This window comes from Lytechinus pictus, chromosome 15, assembly GCF_037042905.1.
Source record: "Lytechinus pictus isolate F3 Inbred chromosome 15, Lp3.0, whole genome shotgun sequence".
Lineage (NCBI taxonomy): Eukaryota > Metazoa > Echinodermata > Echinoidea > Temnopleuroida > Toxopneustidae > Lytechinus > Lytechinus pictus.
The window spans coordinates 1,670,119-1,695,353 of NC_087259.1; the positions used below are offsets into that span (position 1 = coordinate 1,670,119).

General features: G+C 34.8%; 1 protein-coding gene across 2 annotated transcripts in view; it reads left to right on the plus strand.

The window, feature by feature from the left end:
* The window catches only part of LOC129277591 (ZZ-type zinc finger-containing protein 3-like), a 37,816-nt gene extending 15,723 nt beyond the window's left edge, over positions 1–22,093 (plus strand). For both annotated transcript variants that reach the window (XM_064110215.1, XM_064110216.1), the window contains exons 6-12: positions 721–801; positions 1,972–2,073; positions 3,735–3,833; positions 3,996–4,139; positions 4,554–4,649; positions 5,712–5,839; positions 19,793–22,093. In XM_064110215.1, coding sequence (XP_063966285.1) covers positions 721–801; positions 1,972–2,073; positions 3,735–3,833; positions 3,996–4,139; positions 4,554–4,649; positions 5,712–5,839; positions 19,793–19,949 — 807 coding nt within the window. In that variant the 3' untranslated portion in view covers positions 19,950–22,093. The remainder of the gene's footprint in view (positions 1–720; positions 802–1,971; positions 2,074–3,734; positions 3,834–3,995; positions 4,140–4,553; positions 4,650–5,711; positions 5,840–19,792) is intronic.
* The last annotated feature ends 3,142 nt before the right edge of the window (positions 22,094–25,235 follow it).

The window sequence follows — 25,235 nt, forward strand, 5'->3', positions numbered from 1 at the left end:
CTGGTTATTTTCATAAGTGGGCGAGACACAAAATTGCTTTTGCCTTGTTTTTTAAAGACTAGCCAAACGTGTTTATGGTATGTTTTTCCCCAAGCTTTTTCCCTTGGGTTTTTTTTTCTCCTCTTTTCTGAAAAGTGTGGTGTTTTAACCATAACTTCACTGGGGGGCATGCACCCATGAAGTTTTGTCTCTTTAAGCATTGTTAGCAAGTAGAAAAAAATTATTTAGGGGTCATATCTGGCGACAACTTGTGTTATTTTGAACACAGAGAAAACCTCGTTTAGGGGGTGTTTGGAAATTACTTGGTCACGCGTGTGTACAGCAATATATTTGACTGTCCCCTCGGGGGAATTCCTTGAATGCTCGAGTACCTGATCAGGGTAGTCTTGCTAATGCCAGGGTGAATGTGTGAAGCACCTACAAACATTGTATTAAGTGCTATAAAGTTGAATTCGATTTCAGTTCTTTCTGCTCCATGTTATAGGTGCCAATATTTCCTCAGTCTTTCCTACATAATTATTTCCATGCCAGAAGTATTTTTCAACTTATTTCAATAGAAAATGTTTTACTGTTCCATTTGATTCAGTATAATATAAATTCAACATGAACAAACAGGCCTTTATGTTTCTAACCTACCATGGATGGAGGCACTACTGTCAACATGGTGTACTGTGAAACATCTACATTCATAAATTTTTACCTTTTTTAATTTGTCTTTAGATCAAGAGTGTGATCCGTGGTCGTCTATGGGATGAATCAAAACCAGACACCTTCAATCGCCTTTGGACAGTCGGAGAACAGGTATGTTGTGAATTTGTTGATTAATTGGATTAACTGTTTATGAAGTGTTCATCTGGTACACAAAAATCTGTGGGCTTTGTGTGGGATAATCAGGAAAAACTAGTGGTGTTCAGGTGATGATTGACAGTAGCCGGCAACAATAGACAGATTACCAGCATGAATAGCAGACACTATGTAACAGAAGAATCTCTTCTGGGTGAGATTTCACGGACTGCCGCGCTGCCAATACTACCCCATCTACGGCGAGTCAGCGCTAGTCTGAAGTAGCCTGCAAAAATGAGAAGGCGAAAGCTCACAAGGCAAACACAAAATTGTGAAAGAAGAAAAATTTGTTTTATTTGAGTTCTATCAATGAGATGAATCTCTTTATGGATGAGATCCTGGTGGATCCATTAAAAACAGGATGTGACTATTGTGTTTGAGAGAAAACCACCAATCAACCAGAGCAAAAATACCACTAATCCATGCTGTAATCAATCACCATTCTCTAACTTTAATTGCTGTTCCCACACTTAAAGGACGGCTGGATCATAAGAAAAGCATGGAAGGATTATTTGACATCAAAACCATTACTTTTTCCATAAAGCCTACCAATTTTTGTGTATCCAATGAATGATTTTCAAGAACAGTTGAAGAACTCAAGATGAGGTTGGTAGTGTTGAAAGTCACAGAAGATGTGCAAGTGTGCCATTTTTCAGCAAATATGAATGAGGATTAAATCCATGTATGGCATGTAATATGATTTCCATAAAGTCCCATTTCATAATGGTTGATGATAATAAACTTTAATAATTTTTGTCTTGCCTGCATAGCAGAGCAAGACTATAGGCGCCGTTTTTCTAATGGCAAAGGCAGCAGCAGTGTTGTCAACATTGAAGTCTTAACCAAGGTTAAGTTTTGATATGTCATCATAACTAAGTATGTAGCCTCATTTCATTAGATTTGGACGTACAGGTAATCAACTATTTCTGGTTGTTTTACTAGAATTTGTGGTCACATGACTATGGTCAAAGGTCATTTAGGGTCATTGAACTTTGACTATGTTTAAGGTATTTTTATATATAGAATAGAAGATTAATCTTGACCTTTTAAAAGCTGTGGGCATGTACCTTTCTACTTTTCTGCTTCTTTTTTTTTTTGTGTGTTCTTGTTGTTATTTTTATGGAACAGAAGCGCTTAGAGGACCTACTTCTCCAGTACCCATCTGAGGAAGTTGAAGCAAGGAGATGGGAGAAGATTGCTAAGGATCTTGGCAATAGGACCCGCCATCAGGTTAGAGATCTACACTTGCTTTGTCTACTTCCTGTATGTGATCTCATCCCACAGTGGTTCAAAGTTCATCTTTATTCATCCATATCGGAAATTTGTTTAATTCACAATTTCAAGTCAATAAAAATACCATGTGAATACACATTTACATCATATAGTTTACAATTTCAAGTCAATAAAAATACCATGTGAATACACATTTACATCATATAGCGCTATTATTACATGAAAATTATATATAGTGAATGTGAATACACATTTACATCATGGCTACAAATAATGTACATAAAGCCTCCATTTGATATTTGATGATGATACTTGAAATTCAGTAGATATAGAGCTATATATATAGAGCTATATAGAGCTATTATTACATGAAAATTATATATAGTGAATGTGAATACACATTTACTTAATGGCTACAAACAAATAATGTATAGAAAGCCTCAATTTGATATTTGATGATGATACTTGAATTTCAGTAGAAATGTGAGTACTAGTGTAGAAATTACTAGTTATCATTATTTTGGTACAAACAGTGTAATTTCTATTGCAATAATGAATGCATGTCATATTAATATATTAATTACAAAAAGTTACTGTATTGCCTTCAAAAATGTTTAAATTAGATGTGTGTATTTATTCCTTTTTTTATGATCACAAGAAAATAGGATTAAATGTATTATTTCCTTAATAATATGTCAAAATGCATCACAAAATTATATTAAAAATGTCAGATTTTTTGCCCTGTACACCATGTCTGGCCACCTCCAATTTATGCAATGGGAACCAGGGTCCCATAACACAAAGGTTAGTGATTGATTGTACGCTTGATTTTCACGATTGATTGTACATTGTAGTCAATGCAATCAATCGTAGAAAAATGTTCTACGATCATTGCTAAGTTTTGTGTTACGGGCCCCAGGTGACCTTCATGATTTCCATTTATTTTATAGAAATAGTGGCCCTGTACATTGACATAAGCGAGCAGGCCCTCTTACATAATAATGTTCTGTGTTTCTTATCATATGGTGACAATCATATTGGAACCACATCTGTTTGCACATTACAGATACATATTATCACCCTGGTCATTATATTATATATTCATCATACAATGTATGCATAATCTCCACTCTCTTGGGAGTAATCAAGCAATAAGCAATCAAGACACTCCAATTGCTAAAGACAATTGCATTGACCTATGTGTCCTGCATCATTGGTGCCAATTTCACACCCATTTTTTTTTTTTACAGAATTGTTTCTTGGTGCTGCATGGCAGTGTTCCCACAGATGTTGATGTTGACAACATTTGAAATGCTTCCATAATAATAATAACAATAATAGGCATTTATATAGCATCAATACATTAGACCATATTAATGATGCTCCCATTAGTCTGAGATGTGAATGGGAGACAAATGCCACAAATATATAAAGTAAATCCCCAGAATATACTTTTTGTGTCTAGCAATCATACTACTATAGCCTGAAAATATTTTTCTAACATGCAATAAACCGTGACTTTTCAATACCTAAAATACTTGTATCACCTAAAGTTGTAAAAAAATATTCTGTGGGTACAGGATGGGTATTTGACTTTTTTGTTCATCCATTTTGTATTAATATTCTTAAATCAATACATGCTTTGTACCCTAAATCAGGTTGCCAGCAGAGTACAAAAGTATTTCATCAAACTTGGGAAAGCAGGGCTGCCTATTCCAGGTCGAATGCCTAACATGGCAACTTACACAAATAAGAAAGTAAGTATCTTCAAAATTGTTTTTCTTTTGAACCTTTAAAAAATATGCAAGAAGTATGAGAATGTGCGTTTTAATATTGTTGCATTTTGTTTTAGGAACTTTACAAATTCATTATTCATTTTTATATTTTGTTTTCTCTTATTCTTTTAAAAAAACTTATAGCCTTCTCAGCGTCGCTTCATTAACCCTTACAACAGGCTTACATTGGCGCCCTCTACATTCCTTCAGTCTCTCCGAGCTCCTGTACTAATGAATGAAGATGATGCTTTGGACTATGATCTGGACTATGATGCTGATTCCATAATGGTAAAGTCCTTCGCTGCCCAATTTTAGGTCAAAGAGTGATGGGAATCTAATGAACAAAATCTATTCATGTTTTACTTTACAGAATTCTTGATTTTGATATTAGAGCTTGCTAATTTACTCTAGTTTATTTGCAGCATTGGCATTGAGGCACCATAGATAAGATAGTGTTAATGATAAAATATGTTGATAATAGTAATGCTGATCCTAATACTAATAATTACAACATAATAAAGACTACATACATTGCAATCATACCTTCAGGTTGTTAAGCTCACATTGTATAAACATTAGTTTATAAATTGCTCTTTCTAATTACAATCATTCTTTTCTAGATTAATCTTTTGTGTAGACCTGGAAAGGTTCGGTCATCTAAAAATGGAATAACAATCCCTGTGTATTTTTATGTGCTTGTAGGAAGAGGATGATATCCCAAGTGAGCTGAAAGACTCGGAAGAGTATAAAGAGTTAGTAAGACTCAAGAAATTAAGAAATGTCACACTCAAACAAGAGGTAAGTATATCAGTCAGAAGATCTTCTCTTTTCCTTTTCCTCTTATAGTAATGATGATATTTTTTTACATGAGTCTTGTATGAATTAATTATAGCTTGAGTGCAAGAAGACTGGCACTTAAGCTATCATTCCCTAAATACAGTAGGCTGGTATGTGACATGTGTATTGTCCAAATTACATCTGAAACCATGAACTAGTTTAAGCCAAGCACACACCTATCTAACTACCACACTCTCAGCTTACTACATAAACATGTACAAGCTGAAGTGGTTTACGCTACACCATGTGGTAAAGTCCTGGGGCCCGTCTTACAAAGAGTTGCTATTGATCCGATCAAACGCAACTATGGAAAGCCAGCAACGTCAACATATAAAATGCATGTTTGTTCAAAAAAATTTCTAGATATAAATGTATATCCATAAATTTATTGATTTCTTGACAATTTGGTGTGTTCTTCTTTGTTTACAAAGGACATTTTGCAAATTTCCTGTAGAGAAAATTATGACACGGATGGATTTCCATAGATTTACGATTGATCGGATCAATCATAACTCTTTGTAAGACGGAGCCCTGTTAAAATGGAGATAAAAGTGGATGGAAATAGAAGTGAAATGAAAAGGCGAGCGAGTGGAGGTTGGGAAGTAGAGTATTATTTTTGAATGAGTGTAGTCCTTAAGGGATTGTAAACCAGAAGGAGTGGAAAGCTGAGTAGTAGGCAGGGTGAGAGGCTTGAGTAGATGAGAGAAGGCTGGCTTGAGTCGGCAAATAGAGTTGTATAGCAGGAGAGGAGAAAAGATGGTCGGTCTTCAGGAGTGGGATTCCTACTATAGGATGCAACACAGACTCTTTGATTATGAACCTTAGGGAATATACTGTAAGAGATGATATGTTTATGTACCTTGCAGAATATAAAGTGATAATATGCCAATAGCTCATTTTTTTTCTATGGTTCTGAGTCATGTGAGGTGATTATTAGAGATATTATTAGAATATTATGTTTGGCCAAACTTTCAGATTATCCGTATCATATGAGCTTAAATTCGATTTTTCCTTTTTCAACAGACGGATATGAGCCATGTTGGCTATAGCTGTGATGGCTGTGATGTTTCACCCATCGTCGGTGTGAGGTGGCATTGTGTGAACTGTCCCATGGATATATCCACAGACCTGTGTCAAAACTGTGTGAATGAGTGAGTATTTGTAGGTCTGTTCACATTGCTACATAATCTCTGTTGTTACTTCAATTTTAAGCTGCATAATTCACTTGGAGTGCAGATGGTGAGCCACACTACCAAAGTATAAAGATTAATGATACGAAAATCTTGCAACGCATACTGTTGGGAAGTGGAGTCTAATAAATAATATTTTTAGATTCATAGCGTACAGAGATAATGATTATAATGATTATGTGTGATTTTCACAATTAAACCTTGGATTAAATGCAGACTAAACAAGGACTTTTATTTATACTTCTATAGAGTCTGTGTCTTAATTTTTCTTACATAATATTGACAAAAAAGTGTTATGTACCAAAAAATTCATGAAATTAATTTTGTAAGGGTGTCCTCATTTTTCTTCTCTTTTCAAAACAAAGTTTAGTGTAGGAGATAAATGTTCAATGCATGATTGACATGATTCTTTAATTGTTAATTGGGACTGGCACTCAATAAAATGATATAATATTTGAAAATATCAAAAGCAAGGTTTGAATTAATCCAATGCTACAGATGCCTTAGATTTGTTTTTTACTTGTATCAATGGCTCTCATTGACCTTGGAGATTACCATTTAAATTTGTTCCTCATTTGTTCTGTAATATACAAAATTGCTTTAAAATCAAGTAAAGTGAAAGCCTGATATAGAAGAGTATGCTGTGAGCATAATTTTCTAGAAAATCACAATGCACTTAATCAATACATGATAATAATAATCAAAATATAAGGCTTTGAGGAAGCATAGCAGGGATAGGACTGGCAATTACTATATTTCCGACCAGCGCATCAAAGAGGTTGCATGATCTGCGACGTCAATGATGAAATAGATTACTACTCCAACATTGACATCATGGAACAGCCAATTTTCTTCATGGGCGCTTTCTTTCAACAGCATTGCTACAATATGTTTGGTCACATGATTCTATTTGAACCAATCCCTATACAGAATTTCCTTTATTTTGGATATGATGATAGTTATAATGAAAATAATAATATTCAGTTCTTGCGTAGCGCATATCATTTATCATCTCTGTGCGCTTTGAAATAAAAATACTTTGATATTATTCCCCTTGGTTTAGCCTGGCAAGTCTTTTACAATGAAAAGCATTTCAAGGAATAAATTCCTGCCAGATACCTATTTTCCAAGTGCAGCACCCACAATCCTCTGTTTCAAAGGCTGGAGACTAATCCACTCAGCCTCAAGGCTCCACAATAATGTGTGCATTTCCATTTGATCATGGATATTGCAATGAAGAACTCTTAAATTCATTATGATAGATTAACTTAAGTTGGGATAAAAGTCGGGAGAAAAAAACTTCTTCTGATGGAAAAAGAGACTAGGGGTATGCTGCATGTTGGTAAGTTTTTAGAGAAAATGAGGAGGAATTGAGATGACTGAACTGTGAAATACTGCAAGTGATGCATACTTGGAATGAAACATGATTGTGTGTTTTTTTTTTGTTAGTGAAGGCCATGAGTGCCCGATTGGACAGAAAGCTGGCAGTGAAGGAGACTTCATTGTTATTATTGTTGTAATGTATATTTGTATGTTTTGAGAGGAAAAGAGATTGAAAGATACACAGAGAGATTCAGAGAGACAAAAAGACAAATGAAGAAATAAAAATATACTGACACTGGATGTTCTAAAATGTAATTTTGAAGCAAACCTCAGCATTCCTTGTCAGGTTGGCTTCCATAGAAATCATCTCACAAGCACTGATCACGGTACAGTAGGGAGTAGTGCTGTAGCCGAACTGCCAAACCGAACGGAAGTTCGCCGAACTTGGCACTTCCGAACCGGACCGAACCGAACCGAACACAAAAGCTTGGTTCGGTGGTTCGGTAAAAAAAAAGGAGAAATTTATTTTACTAAGTGATATGAATAAAAGCGGGGACTACATATATTTAAATATAAAATGAAAAAAAATATTGGTTAGTGATTGTGCACAATAAGAATTCCACACAAAATATTTTTTAAATCCACTATTTAAGCTCCCATTTTGTCTTTGATTGAATTGTTATCAACTTAAGAATATTTTATTAACATGAATATATTTTTTCTTCATTAAATGAGGGGACATTTGAAGCTAAACTCGGTATAAAAGTGTGGTTGAATTACGTATTGCCGTAATCGATCGTGATCGTAATCGGACCTAATTGTTTTCTATTTAATTAAGAAAAAGGACAAGACATAAATTCATTCCTCGTAAATGACAAAGTATGAAAGCTTCGGTCTCGTCTTTGATTGAATTTTTATCAGTCTCAATTTTTTTATTACCATGAATTTATTTTTTTTCCTCATAAAATGTGGGGACATTTTAAACTAAACTCGGTTAAGAAGTGTAGTTGAATTACGTGTAACTGTAATCGATCATGATTGTGATCGGGCGTACATGTAATTGTTTTGTATTTAATAGAGAAAAACTGACATAAATTCATTCCTTGTGACTGACAAAGTAATGGTAAAGTATGTATATTTCACCTTCTGAAATGTACATATCAATATTAAAGATAAATAAATAAGAGATGAAGGAATGAGGTTAGAAAAAACAGAAAAGATAAAATTCAAAGCAAGTCAACGCATGTTCCCTGATCGTGAACCGGAAATGGTTGATAAGGAAAGTTGAAACAGGAAGTCCAAACAACCTGCTCTCAGTTGCTGTTATGCTGGTAAAATTCATATTCCGAATTTGAAATGTTTTTCCATTGTCAATATTTTCTAAAAAGTGGTTTAATCTGGTCATTTACTGAAAATGAAATGATAAATTTTCAGTTCCGTCTTGGTTCTGACGATCAACGCCGAGTGATTTCATAACACTAAAATACACAGTACAGTCCCATGTACTCATTTTCGTGTTGGAACTATGTTTGAAGTCACTCTAGTGTCGATCTTTCGGGACCAAGAATGGACTGATATTTTATCTTTTTAAAGTAATTGATTGACCAGATTTAACCAGTTTTCAGAAAATAGGGACTTTCTAAAAGATTTCATATTCTTTGGAATGTGAATTTTACCAGTATAATAACAGTTGAGTGGAGGTTGTTTGTCTACTGTTCCGACATTCCCGATCAACACTTTCCAATCGGAGAAGCTGCGTTTGCAATGGCATTGTAATCGATCATGATCATATCTACATGGAATAATCAATGAACAAAAAAATATTCTGTTCTTTGTAATTCTGTTTCTGTCCTCATTCTCTCGTTATCAATATTATTTTCTTTGTTTTTTTTATTCAATTTAAAAATGAAAGTAGAAATGACTCTTATTTTTGGTTTCAAGATCGAAATAAATAAAAGAAAGTTATGCAGCAATTTTTATAACCATTCTTTTTAGAAACAAAATTTATTATAAATATACGGCAGAATTGTAAAATGTTAATTTGTTCGAGGGGTGGCAATCCCTAGTTTTAAATGATAATAATTTATAGCGCATTTATTGCCGAACCCCGAACCGAACCAAAGTTCGGAAAAAATTTGCCGAACCCTGCCGGACCGAACAGAACCCGAACATGCCGCCTGACTTGCAGCACTAGTAGGGAGACAGTTCACAAAGTTACAGAATTGATCACAGGGCTGATTTTCATATTTGATCACATCACATGTATTCAATCATGAAAATCAACTGTGCGGTCAATTGCTTTGTGTTATAGGTTTTATGTTGAGTGGCTTTGGAACACATCAGGGGGGAGTGTTTCATGAAAGAAATAATCAGTGATTTAACTGATTTTAATCTGAGCCAATTATATGCAATGGTTTTGGTAACTTAAAACAATAGTCAGTGAATTGTGTTTTGTGAAATGCTCCCCCTAAGGTTGATCTAACATTTCTTTGTATTTCTTTCTTGCTTACATCTTCCAAGTTACCCTACTGTTTTATAAGTTCTTGACATAAAATTATCTTCCTTCTCTGCAGTGGTGCTGGAACATTCTGGTCAGACAAAGATGTTGAGGGGCTGATACACAATACTTCCTCATCTTTGTCTTCTCAGAATATCCCAGCACCTCTAGTACTCCTCTCTCTTCTTCATTGGCCATCACACTTTTCATGTTCAGAGTATCTCTTGTTTCCCCTCTCTGTCAGTTCTTAATTACCTCATTCTTCTTTTTCTATCATTTCACTCTCACATTCTTTCCTTAACTTGGTCAATTAATTAGGAAATACCTTGGACCAACAGAATAAATAATATACAGATATTGCCTACCTAGAGTTTGAATATAACATTTCCTCTCCCCGACGGAGTTATATTTTTCACAAGGGATTATATTTTGCCTGAAGCGCGCAGTGCTGAGGGAAAATATTCTCCCTATGTAAAAATATAGCTTTGTAAGGGAGTTGAAATGTTATTTATTTAAACGATAGACCAGGCAATATCTGTTGTATTATATAGTCTATATGGATTCGCCATCAGAGATTACATTCATCGTCTGGCTCCGACCCGAAATTCTTGCTACAGCTCTGATCCATCTACGTGGTAATAGAAATTTTGTGAAAATACATCAAGCGCGTTCTTCATGCAATCGACGCGTTAACACTAGCGCGTACACCAAATAAACTACCTGATTACGCAACTTGTAAGCAGCGAGTGACGTCACCTTAGTAAATATACATGTAACGCCGCAATTGACGATACAACGCAGTTATACATGTATTCACTGAGGTGACGTCAAAACCTAGAATATAACAAATGCAATCGTCACAGCTATGGTCACGTGATGGTGTATTGACCTATCACTGATTCGAATCTACATAAGCTATGTAATATTTTAAAATATTATATCAAAAGTGGTTTATACAGGTATGCCGATCTCTGTCACAAGCTGTGGTCAAGGCCCCCTCTATATAGAGATATGTTTGTTTGTTTTTTAAGCTTATAGTGTTGTGAGGTTTTTTCTCCTTCGTCTTCATTCACCTTCTGTTGTTTAAACCCTTTCACTCTTCTCATTTTCTGTCTGTCACATTTTTTTGGTCGGAAAATTAATTTTCCTCTTTTCCTATCCCTCTCACGCTTCATTTTGTTTTTTCTTTCTCCCCTTTTATGCTTATCACTTTTCTTTTCATTTTTCATCCACCTTGTTCCTACATGTAAATATTTCCATCTTTCACAGTTATTTTCTCCATCTCTCCTTCATCTACATGTATACTATATTGATAAAAACATGTAATCATGAACATGTAATAAAAGGAAAACATGTAAGCAAATTATATATTTCAAAGACCTGCAAGTTTATTGTAGCACAAGTAAATAGCAAAATATGACATATATTTGGTGGTCTTTATGTCACAAACATGTATTGCACAGACACATGTAATGATTAAGCCATGCAGGCGCGATCTATGGAAAACACATATCTTACATGATCAGCTATTCTCCAATAATGCTGTCTTCATCTTTGATATAACCCTAAAAGGACTGGGCTATTTGAAATGGATTGAGGATGGGGGGTTGTAATGGGCCCCCTTCTTATCTCTGCTGCCATGCGTGCGATCGTGCAGACATTTGGGAATACACAACAAGCCAGCATAAATAAAATTTCCTATGATAATGATTTTTATTTGTTATGAACAAAATATGCTAATTTATTCATGAAAAATATTTTCCGCATATTAAAAATGCAATATTACTTTAAATTTCCTTTTTTTCCAGATATCATCTTTGTAATCTTGTTTTAAAGATTTTCGCAAAGAAAAATTCTGAAAGCCAAATTTTTCCCTATGTATTTCTTTGTTTGTAGAATTTCTTATTTAGTTCTTAGTTTCTTTTTGTTTTTTCATTTTTCTTTCAATGGAAATCATTACAGACCATTAAACAAATAAATTAAGCCATAAAATTAATTAAGCAGACCAATTTGTCTCAAAAGTTGTGCAAGACTGATAAGAAAAAGTAAAATTGTACGGCACTAACTTTTTGCGTTCCGGAAAATTGTGCGAAGCATGGAGGGGGGCCACTATGGCCTCCTCCCCAATCCTATAAGGGATGGGGATAATGTTAAGATAAATTGCAAGAAGTTTTTATAGAAATGTGGCTGGATCTACACGTATTATGCAAGTACATGTATTTGGTTTACAAATGATGGTGTATACCGTAATGCACTGAATACTGAAGAGTGAGAAACTGCTACCCTAATAAGCAATTTACCAGCGAATGGTGCTGAAATGCCAATGCCTTTTTGCCAAAGACGTCGACACTGCCTGAGTGCTTGAAACTGGGCCCTTTTCTACGCTTTTTCTGGACGTGGGTGCGTAGCAGGCCCGGGGGGCCACTTCCATTGATGAGTGGATACCATGCGCGACCATGGGGTCTCGAAAAGCACCCTAAACACATATTTTCCATATTCTGAAAATGCACCCCTAAACAAGTATTGGCGTGTGAAACCCTACCCTTAACAAGTATTGGAAACAAAACGATACTCTTGACAAGTATTCCCTGAAATGAACCCCTAAACAAGTACAGTGATATCCGGCAGCGATATGTCACGGGTCCGTCGGTCGTTGGTTTTACTTTTACACATCATTTGGTTTAGTACGGCCCCACCTTCCACACGTCGCGCAAATCGGACTCTAAACACGTAGTGTTGGGGCAAAAAGGACATCCTTTATAAAACATTTTAATTTTGTTTTATCATTCCCGCAATTTTGACCCTTAACACGTAGCTTTCCTAACCAAATAGATACCCTTTTTTCATTATTTTTGTGTTGTTGACACCCTTATCACATTACGTACGTAACGTGCCCTATCTTGAAAAAGACATCCTTTTTACGTGTTTTTTGGTCGCGCATAGTATCCACTCGTCAATGTTAGTGGCCCTCCCGGGGTAGCAGGCCATGTGAAGAGTGACCCCCTCCACCGGGTGAAAAACATCTTTAGTGATCAGTAATTGCAATCAAATAACTATTTAGAAATGATAATTTACAGCATAAATACAAACAGTTTGCAAACATTTTGGGGTAAATACATAGTCAAAATAATATTGCCATGAAGATGACAAGAACACTCGTTGAAACGTCGAGTTTGGGTGGTCCAACATATATGCCAACAAAAGAATACATGGTGTACTGTGAAACCACTACACTCTTCAAAATAACAGGGTAAAGGACAACCAGATCAAGCACTAGAATGGTGCCCCTTTCTCACTATATACAGTACTGTATATACTTGATTGTTTGCCACCTTAACTTTTAAGAATTTTTTTCTTCTTTGTTAATTTGTTCCCTTTTTTTTTTTATTCAGCCTCCTCCAAGATACACCACTGGTTTTAAGTGTGGGATTCCTAAATTTGCAAATTGCTGTAGATTTATACACCAGCCATGTAATTTCCATTCATAATATTTCCTAATTTTGCTTCAATGCAATAAATAACACCATCTTAAGTAAACAAGAAACAATGGTGCAAGGTTGAAAATACAAAATAAATACCTTCACTATGTTGAGTCTCTAATAGACTATGCACACATACATGCATCAACTATGGAGGTAAAGGATAGGATAACACATTGTTAACACATAAAAAAAATGATGTCCAGTTCAATATTACACTGCTTCACATTTACATATATAAGATAAGTTAACACATTTTGGGATCTCTTTAAGATCTCTTAATATTTCTTAATGGTAAAATAATAGATATAAAAATGATGTTCAATGTCCAATATTATTTAATTGCATATATTGCTGGTACATGTTTTGTTCTTTGTCTGAAGCAACATTAAAAAGGACACTTTGACTTGTCATTTGTCCTTTTTGTGTGTAGGTGTCTTTCATGTTGATTGAACACGTGTATTTGTCCCAAACTAAGTTGGAAATCAATAATAATTTTTCTAGTGAATTTGTTGCAAGGTCAAAATCAAATGGGTTTTTGTCAAAAGATATACTTATTCATCGCCAAAATACCACCTTTGATCGTATTCACTATGCTCACTCACATTTGTGTAGATTAGTAACTTACCAAGTTCAATTATGATCCATAAAAAAAATCACTAGATAATGATCACCTTCTCATTTTATAATTGATTGCACATGTCGGTAAAGAGATATCAAATATGAAAAATAATATTAAATATGATCAAGGTAGTACAAGAGAGCACCAATATGACCCTGTTACACTAGGATTTTGATTTACATTTCATACTTGAGGATACCATTTCATTCTAATTGTCAGCATTGATGTCAGTCATTCTTGGACAGTGACCATGATATCAACTGTTAAAGGCCAGGGCCCCGTCTTACAGAGAGTTACGATTGATCCGATCAATCACAACTATGGACGGCCAGCAACGTCAACATCTATTATGCATGTTTGTTCAAAATGCTATGATGTATATTCACTGTTTTCTTGAAAATTTGCTGTGCTTCTCTTTGTTAACAAGGGACATTGTGCAAATTTCCTGGAGAAAAAGTTATGACATTGATGGATTTCAAGAGAGTTACGATTGATTGGATCAATCATTACTCTTTGTAAGACAGGGCCCTGCGCTTCTTGTGTCAGTAAAAACAGAGGGTTTCACTGAAATTGTCAGAGATAGTAATTCAGTCAGTGCCAACAACTGAAATGATGACCCCCCCCCCCCCTATGTGTGGCATCTTGTGCGATCTGGTAAAGTCTTCAGTTGTGGAAGCCTCTTCAAGATGAAGTCAAGGTGATTGATATGATTAGACCATGTTGATCCTTCAGATGAACAGAGTGGCAATGATCAGTATAATGATCAATATAAGTAATCCAAACAGAATGAAGGACCTCAGATCTCCGTTTGGCCATTTCTTGCGGATGTCGATTAAGGGAATGATGAGAGTGCCAATGACTAGGAGAAGGGTCGCAATGAGTAATCCAATTGTTGCCCATCTGTTACTCTCTACATCTTCCTGCATGTATCATGACAAAAAGGAAATTTCTGTATTGAAAAATCGATAATTGTTGTGTTACATAAGGTTGATTTTGGGTATCCTTTTGACTAAAAGATATCATTTTGACATGCAATAATTCTTAAAGGATGGTTCATTTGAAGGAGAATACTTTTATTTGCCTTAACCCTAATAAAACTGGGAGCTGAATCAGCCCCCACCCCTCAACATTTTTTGCGATCTGCTGCGCAATTTTTTTTGACTGACTTGCTCGCTGACTTTTTTTACTTTTTAAGTCTTGCACAACTGTTTAGACTAAAATTGTGACCCCCCAGGTACGCGGTTAAAAAATTACGCAACATTTTGTAAGTGCATGCAGACCCAAAATTACTCCAAAATGTGAATTCATGTACAAATCCAATGCAAATAGTGTTTTTAGCCAAAATTCATAAATGTATCATTATTTTTCCTTTTACAGATTGAAATCAGTTAAATCAGTCAAAAAACAAAGAAATGCATAAGATATGTAGAAACGATAAAGTGCATAAGAAAATAAAAGTGATATTGAATTTTTTAAAAGTACATTTGATCAGATTCCTATAAAGAGTCTTTGAACTAAAAATTAGCATTTAAGGGGCATTATTTAGTTAATTAAAGCATTTTTTTTATTTTACACATAAATTAGCATAATTACATGTAATTAGCAATGAGATTTTTAGCTGAATTTCATCATATAGTTTTGTAGATTATGCCATGGGTAACACGTATGCCAATTTTCTTCGCGATCGTGTGATCGACGGCCAATATCATAAGGGGGGAATGAATCAGCTCCCTCCCCCCAGTCTTTAATATGCGTCAAAATAGCCCAGTCTATTTAGGGTTTATGCAATTTATTACCAGTAAACCTCTTTCCTGTTGGTAGTTTTTTCTGGATCCTTTTTATGGCTCTTTGTAAGATACACACAGTGGCGGACCGTGACCCTGAGGAGACAAAGCATTGGAGGGGCACTGTATTGTTTATGAACGATGCTGTGCCCCTCCAATGCTTTGTCTCCTCCGGGTCACGATCCGCCACTGGATACACATCACTTTATGCATGAAGGTTGGCCTGTATTGAGTGCTAAATGATAGGTTTTCTATCATTTGGATTCTACGTGAGTAGAAAACAGATCTTTGTTGATTGAACATTCTTGTTTGTAAGCATAGTAGGAAATTTGGTCCCACTTTGTCGAAACACCAAGTAAATTGAAAGCATTAGAACAGGTCACCTTTTGTTTGGAAAGTTCTTTGTATATTACAAATGACTTTACAAAATATCCTGTAGCATTTTTATTGTGTGTGTTCATGTACATAAGTCACACAAGACACATGAAGATCCATCACAACTATTCAAATAAATTAAACTAAGAAAAGAGTTTGATTTAAAAATACAGGTCTTAAAAATCCTTTATTTGAGAAGCTTATTGAAATCCTGAAGAATAGAATTTCCAACCAAAAAAAAGGTCTATGACTCAGAGGATGTATTGAAAATATATGTCATGTTGTAGTAGTGCTGTAATTTGATTGAACTCACCAAGACTGGACGCACTGTTGTTTTTCTGGTTGTTTGAAAGATGTCACGCTCTGTGGTTGTCTGTTCATTCTGTTTTGTACAGTTGTTTATTACATTGAAGTGTACTCCCACAGAAGATTTATTTAAGATTTCTCCTGTTCCAATATCTATGATGAATGGATACATTACATACAGATAATCCAGATATATCATATTCTTGAGATCCATTCTGTAGTGAACGATGGTCCCATTGATATAGGTTTGACTTATTTCGAATCGAGCATTTAGATATGCTTGAAGGCCATCATAGAAATTGGGATCACTCCCATTACATTTCCAAAAGCCATCTCCATCTGGCGATGTATTCCAAGCGATTCCATATCGGTCTATTGAGGTCCCTCCTCTTCCAGTGTAAGACAGGGTTATCCCCCCATCATCACCTTCGTTGTAACAGCTTTTATCTGTCATGGGCTCCTGAAGGAAGTATAAACCGAAAGATTCTACTGCATGTATATACACACAAACATGTATACACGCGATGATTATTTTCTTGAAAGCTGACACTCCCATCATATCCACACTTTTTGGTGTGAATCTTTGTCAAATATGTCAAATTAAAGTCGGTTCTATTCATGAAATACTCCTTTGTGGTGAAGTTCACTAAATAAAGGCTAAAAAATGTTTAGAAATCACCTGACAAGCGTGCGATAGGTAGTACAAAAGCAATGGGTCATGGGTCTTTTGCTGAATAATTATTCTGCCGTTGCGGGCAGCAAATTGTCATCAGCGTTTCACCGAAACAGAACAAAACCTTCCTTACCTGCTTTTTGTTCCTTATGAAAAATAGAATATATGTTAATTGTGATAAAAATTCCCAATTGATTTGAAAACTAGACTCTTCATTTTTATTATTAATATGGTGCCCCATGCATGACTTGTTGTCTCTTTGAATGATGAGTGCACATTATTGGTATGACTCCATTGAAATTCTCAATAGCCTTTTTATGTCATTCAGAAATCATAATGTGCAAAAAAATCAATATTTCTGTTCAATTCAGAACTTTTTTTATTTTGTATTAATTTTAGTGCCATTACAGAACTACCTTTGAACAAGACAATATGCATCACAGTAACAAAGCAATAGTAGAGATATCACAGAGAGTGAGGGAGGAAGCATATAAGGGATACATAAAAGACAAAGAGACAAGGGGGGAAGGAAAGAGAGGTTATGTACCACTATTTTATATCACGAATCAAAACATTTAACTATTGCTCATTGGTTCATATCTTGTACACTGTTTCCATTGGATTTAGACTTTGGACTGTGAGAATGGATATTTTCAATAAAATCCTGAATCAATCATTCAATAAAGGAATGATTGAGGTGAGGGAGACGATGAAAAAAAATGAAATACCAAAGAGGAGGGTATAGTACAATGGGCCTTTTCACACATGAATCTTGAATCATCATTGTAATGATGATTGCATTTCGTCGTTAAAATCATCGGACCTTCCACACGCTCACTTGAAAACTGATTTGCATTCAAATTCCTGCACGAAGGTGGTATGTGTCCTTGGTGACTTGTCAAAGCACTGCATCGATACGATGATTGCATGACAATTGTATTATCTAAGGAAGTGCTTGAAAGAACATGTAAGCTCAGAAAGATGTTTTGGAGGTCAAGCCTTTCACACGTAAAATTTGCACTGTAATTTGAATGAAACGTAACTTGAATTCACCTCCGTAGCAGAAATATACATGTATGTATGATATTGTAAAACAAGCTGACAGACTGAAAAGTGTGAGAGCAGGGTTTTCTTTACAAATCAAGGAATTCTTGCAAATGAGCTAGTATCATGCTTTTTATAAATACTATGATTTAATGAGGTCAGGCATAGCTTAAGGTCATACCCATAAAAGAGTCAGACTTTTATTCAATTCACTAAGCAAAATATTACAGAGTGCACAATGACGGCATTCTAGTGCACCATAATACTTTCACATTCCTTGGGTTGCTCTCGCAACTTTCGCCACCCCCTGGATCCACGCCTGCTGAACCTCATGTCTTACAAATTATTTTTATTTCTAAATCAGTCTGCCAAATTCAATAGTCACATATAAACTACAATTATTCCAATAATCTCTATCTCCATTGTTTTGTTATCTTTTTTCTATCTGAACGTACATGACTTTCCAACTCGTCACTACATGTATGTACTTTATGTCATCAATTCTTCATTGTAACCCTTTTGTACTTTTGTGAAATTTGTCCCTTCTTTGATGAATATTTTGTGAGCAAAATGAATTTCCATTGATATGTACATGTAACACTTATTATGGATAGTAAACATATTTCTCTGTCTAGCCATAATAAGACAACATATATTTCCTACAATCCCAAATCAAACACATTCAGATGCTTGTTAACAATAGCTTTGATTTGATATTCTGACTTAAGGACGTTCCATAGTTAAAGTAAAATCCATGTCATTTTCACCAAACTTTGCACATAGATACTTTAGAACCTTAATATTTGAAATATGCAAAAATTAACACAGGTCCATGTGCTTGATTTTTTGCTATAGAGCTTCAAAGTTCACCCAAATTGATGTTCTTAAGAATTGCGCATTCAAAAGAATTTGGCATTTTTAGACCTCCCAAAATTACTACAATGAGTTTAAACCTCTATTACTCAGTCAAAATACATGAAAAAGTCATCAAATTTCGCAAGAGAGTTAATAATTGTATCGTTATAATGGAGAATCTATTTATAGTGCTATTTGTTTGCAATTCTAAGTTTAACAGCGCTGTCATTTCTTTAAAAAGGCGTAAACGATAACAAAATCCCAATCTAAAAAATGTAAAATTTCAGTAACAAACTACAAACGTACAATAAATGCTGCACTTTATTCAAAATCCATGTCATTTTCACCAAAATTTGCAGAGTTGTAGAGGAAGGTACATGTATACCTAAGAGGTACAAACATTAAAAAATAGGGGTTCATGTGCTTGTTTTTAAACTATCAGCATTTTTATTAGAGCAAATGTGCTTTTTAAAACACCAAAAATGCGCCGAATGCTTTGTATCTATGTGAAGAAAAAAATCAAAACCACTCTACCATGTATTCAAACTTGGGGTAATATTCGTGATTCTTGGCAGCAATGCAGAGTAAAGTATTTTGAAATTGTAGAAATTTTTTTTGAATGGTCCATGGAACAATTCCATTTTTTAGCTTCATGAAATGATGCATCGGATCTGCAGTTAAAGTGCAGAAGATGAGAAAAATCAGCTCATACCCGCAGCTAATTAATCACCTGTTCATCCACTGTGACGTCAGCGCGCAGAGTGTAAACTATGCGCAGATCATAATGCGCACAAACATAACTGTGGAACGTCCTTAAAAGAGATAGGGTCTAATTCTTGTTTAACCTAGCTACATGTATGAACAGCAATGAGAACCACTCTTGTCATCATAAGACAAGTGGGTGCAACTCACCTTTTCTCCTTGTATTAATTAGAATCCTATCTCTTCCTCTACAGTGACTTTCAGTCTGACATTCATAGTTCATCCCATCGAATGGATCCTGTTCATATTGGCCAATCAGGAGGCTTCGTTGATTCTGACTACACCAGCTTTACTGGGACATCAGGTGACTACAACTATCTGGATCCTAATTACAGTCCAGCGGTTCTCTAATACCAATGATATCAAGGTTAGAGGCAGTGGTTATTTCACCCAACGCTTGTGAGTAAGCAACCAGAGGACTGATGGCTTTAGGTCCTCTCGAGGGACCTGTAATATGGATAAATTCCTTGCCAAAGAGCACTAGCACAGCAACCTGGGTTTTTTCTCCAAATCTACCCATTTTCTTGCCAGAGTATCCCTTTAAACCTGAAAGTTTTTTAGCAACAAACCCCAGGACCTAAAGGACTCAAGATCATTATTATCGTTTCTTGAATAAAACAACAAGATCCAAATATTGTATGAATAGGCTGATATGTATGCTTCTGTACATGTATGTTGTACAACATTTAGGAATTGGTCTAATTGACAACTCAGGCAACTGTTTTCTGTTGGGTTATCCATGTAATGGAGGTAAATTCATTATGATAAGATCTTTACATCCCTCAAATGAAATTGAGTTAATATTGGCATGGATTGCATGCCTTAGTAACGTTTGATATCAGTCAATCTTATATGAGGGGGTATTGCAAGAAACCTGCCTTTGATTTGACTTTTCAGTTGCAAATTTCTGAGTGATAGCTGCATTTTGACTAAAGTGAATCAATACATACATGTACATTCTGTTGCAAAAAAGAAGACCTGCTATCAATTATTCTCAGAACGTAATATTGAATTGGGGATCGTAAATATACTGGTAATCTCTTGCAACACCCTCAATAGTCTTTACAAGCTCTCCCTCGTTTATAATAAATCTTCATCATGTACCAAAATAGTGAAATTATCAGAAAGCTTGTCATCATTGTGTATGTTTTGCCACAAGTGAGGAGAATGTTGCATTATGGGCAAAAAGTATCAACCATTCCTATTTATGTATAATGTAGGCCTACTTCCCTACTTTGGCAAAACAAAGCCAGCAAAATTAGACTTGGCCTTTATAGATATATAATACATGTCATAGAGGGCTTTTATAACAATTACACAGTAGGTACATGTAATATAGGAGCGCCTTGAGGACCTAACAAGGTGGATACATGCACTATACAAATCCTCTTTTATATACATGTATTAGTGTACCTTTTGAACTGTTCTGACATGCCGAGCTATGGCCAAGTGCGACAATGGACTTTTTCAAGGGTAACAAGTTTGTATGATTATTTAAATGTCTGAATAAAATGATGTGTATTATATATTTTTATAAAGAATTGATGTGGCTCCTTGGTATTTGATAAATCATTCTCATTTCAAAATTATGATTGTTCAATATAACTAGTCCTTAGTATCAGGCATAAGCAAATTTTTGTGTTAGCGAAATTAATTGACTGATCACATGACAGAATTCAGCCAATAATTGACTGGTCACATGACAGAATTCAGCCAATAATTGACTGGTCACATGACAGAATTCAGCCAATAATTGACTGGTCACACGACAGAATTCAGCCAATAATTGACTGGTCACATGACAGAATTCAGCCAATAATTGACTGGTCACATGATGGAATTCGGCCTAACATTTGATTATGATCTATACCACCATTTTATATCAGATAAAAATGTTTATGTAATTGTTTTGACATCTGTGCACACATGCCGTGAGAATGCTGTAATCTTCACAACCAATGCTTGCCATCTACCAAAACCAGATCATCATCCATCTATATCACAAATGAAACCATCGTGTAACAATGAAATGATCAGAGTGAGTGGATATTGTTTATCTGCAAAGAGGATTGCATTATTTGCAGTATAGTGTAAGAACAGGGTATCGGTATAAGTTTTCTTATCATTATGTTATGGTGTCAAATATTGCTGTATTTTGTCTTGGGACTTATCTACAAATAAGTTGCAAAATAGGCATTAAAAGGGAGGAAATAAATGACTGGCTGACTGATTAAGCTGAATTCACTTATCTGTTCATATATACATCCAAAGGATTGGATCCCAATTATAGCTGTAACAGCCTTTTTTGCAGATCGCTGTAACGATGAGTAGGACATTTTGCTCTTTATCACTTCTTTTGGTTGTAACAGCTTTAAAAGAGGTGTTATATTATGAACAAGTACATTGTACATGTATGTTGATATCTGTACAGGTGTACAATTCATTGGGTTGGCAAAGCCATAGGATCATGTATTAAATGTTACATGGACATTTAATTTTAGGTATTAGTGTCTTTTTTTAGACGAGTATACAGTTGATGAGGCAAGAGTTTAGATGAAGAAATTAAGAGAGCTGGAAAGGGAGCAAGATGGAGGGAGATAGGGGGAAAGAGTGATAGATAATAGACTTTTTAATACAGAGATTGGAGAGGGAAGCAAAAGAATAAGATCACAGTGAGAGAGAGCGGTAGAGAAGAGTTCAGGGAGGATTCATAAAGCTGTTCATAAGTAGGCTGTTCATGGTCTTTTCAAGTCCTGTAACATGGTATGTGCTTCATGGGATACTTCTGGAATTTCTCAAAGGGGGACTAACTGACCTACATGTACAACCAATATAAATAGAATGCTGAACGATATTAAACATTACATAAAATTCATACAATTATATAAAAGAATGTTATCTTTACTATAATTCAAAACTACAAATTCATGTTTCAACTTTTGCCGATGGTGTCTCTTTGATCACCCAAGAACATGATCCAGTCTTTTACGGTGGCTGTCCTCACCCCAGTATACGATATGAAATGTCAGATCCCTAGAAGACATGGTTATTCCTATCTACTTTTATAATTGATTACATTCATTGCAATGTGCAATCAATCATAAAATCAACCCTACAATTAATTGTTAAGCTTTGTCTCACAAACTCCAGGTTTTATTCTACATACAGAACACGTTATTGCACATTTTAATGACAAAGAAATATCACAGACAGAATTAGTTTTCTTTGGTCCTTTATTACATTTCCTTTTAATCACATTTCATTATGCCTTTAAGTATACAAAATTTTCATTTTATCACAAATAACAATATTCATTCATGACACGTACAATATTTTCTGATTCTTCACAACTTTCCAAAATACATAGTTGTTTAATAATAATAATCCGCTTTTATATAGCGCTTAATCCATCAGAACGACGTGTCTAAGCGCTTTACAGATGTATTATTACCCCGGTCATCGGATTCAATCAGTCATTCCCGCACACAATGTGTGCGCATCCTCCACTCCCTGGGGAGTTTTGGTTTCCAATAGTCTTTTAATAGTTTGGCTAACAAGGGGGAAATTGAGAGCAGACCATAATGTCACATTTTATGTGATACATTCATCCCCCCCCCCCTTGTTAGCCAAACTATTAAAAGACTATATTGGAAACCAAAACAACTACATGTATATATTTTGGAAAGTTGTGAAGAATCAGAATACACTAATACATTCTCACTGCTTACCAGCTAGGTATTTAGCTCTATAAATACTCAAATTTGTGATTCTCAATAATGGGCTTCATAATGCTTCTCAATGAATTGAATTATGACATCTTTCTTTGTGTGATCAAAGTTGAGAGTACATATATGTAAAGACTATTATTTCTTTAAACTTTTTCTCAATCCTGTACTCCAGCCCAGTCACAAAGAGACAGGAACTTTAATTTATGCAGCAATGAAATGAGTTTCTTTAAATCATATTACCATCAATTACTAGCTCATTTACGTATAATTTGTTAGTTTTAGCCAAAGCAGTGATTGCACCTTGCATGAACGGGTTCATTTTAATCCTGGCAGTGATCTATTGCTTTTGACCGGCAGCTTGGGATGTTTTAGGGCTAAGATCATTAGATGAGTGTGCCTGTTGCACTCAGCTTTCTAGATTTTTTTTATTTACGCATCTCTTCTAGACTTTAGTTGGCAAACAAGTCATTTGCAGATTTTAGGAAAAGAAGAAAATTTCCAATTTCAATCATCAATTTGAAAATAAATATTTACATTTATTTTCATCAAAAGTATCACTATTTCCTGAGCTTGGCTAAACTAAAAAGTTTGACATACAGAGCAATATTGCATGGAGATTGGATTCATGTAGTTTATTATTAAATATTTGAATAAAAATTGAATCTATCAATAACTTTCAAGAGATATTATACATCCATAAATTTGGTAAGATAAGTATAAGCTGCATATTGAATGAGGTAAGCGATAAAAGGAAATTTGAATAAATATTTCTGAATTATAATATATAGGGAATATTGTAATGCGAGGTAAAATGTATCAAGTTCAGGAAAAGTGCTTGATGTTTCAATAGAAGCAGAGCGTTATAGGAATTCTCCTCTCCTCTGGTCTACCAGTGGTTTCACACCTCGGTCACAGGAGGCTGATCAGGGATATTTACTCTCATATAACAGTTTGAATAGATGTAAAATGATTGCTACAAAATTGATAGTCTTTGCTTCTGATTTCCTTCAAGACAGGACAGGATGCACAATAAGTAGGTTTCCTTTAAAAGCTAAGTTTCATACAAAAAACTATTTTAACATTATAACAAAGTCTATAACCAATTACAAAATAAGGTAGAATGGCTCTTGATATGGATCAGGTACATAAAAAAGGAAACAAAAATTATTTTGATTCAAAAGAACAAACTAAAGTAGAAATTTATTTTTAATGTTTATACCTAAAAATAATATCATCCTGCTGAGATATCTCTAAATTGTGATCAAAATGAATAATTTTATACCTTTCTGTGATCGCTGAAGCATAACTCGCAATGCTTCGATGATCAAGAATTTTGTCCTAGAGATGAGATGACATTCTCTCATTTCATGTAAAATGTTGATCCTTTTCATCTGTTTTTTATTAGTTATTTTGAAAGGAAATGAATTATGAAAACTGAATCTATTTGCACCCCTGTACAAAAGTCAATGAGGGAATGACAGTCGGATATCCATTCATCTAAAATCTTTTGCGAAATGTGTTATAGTTATATCGATTGAAATACTTAAGAATTGCATATCAAATGAACGCATATCATTTCATCTCTCAGAAAAAAATATGAAATAAGTCATAATCATTGAAGCTTTGCATGCTAAGCTTCAAAGATCACAGCAAGGTTTGAAAATATACACAATGGAACAAAATCATTTATGCATGACATCATAATTTGCACCTGGGTTCAAAACAAATGCTATACTTCATCTTTCATATGATATACATGTAAAATTCATTAGATTTTATGATAACCAAGTTAGAAATTTCTTATTTCCAGCATAGTTCATCTTTTGCATTGTTGTATGGACTACGCATGAAGTCCTTGGGACATTGTACATGTAACATTCAATGATTTACCTATGTAATACTACCATAA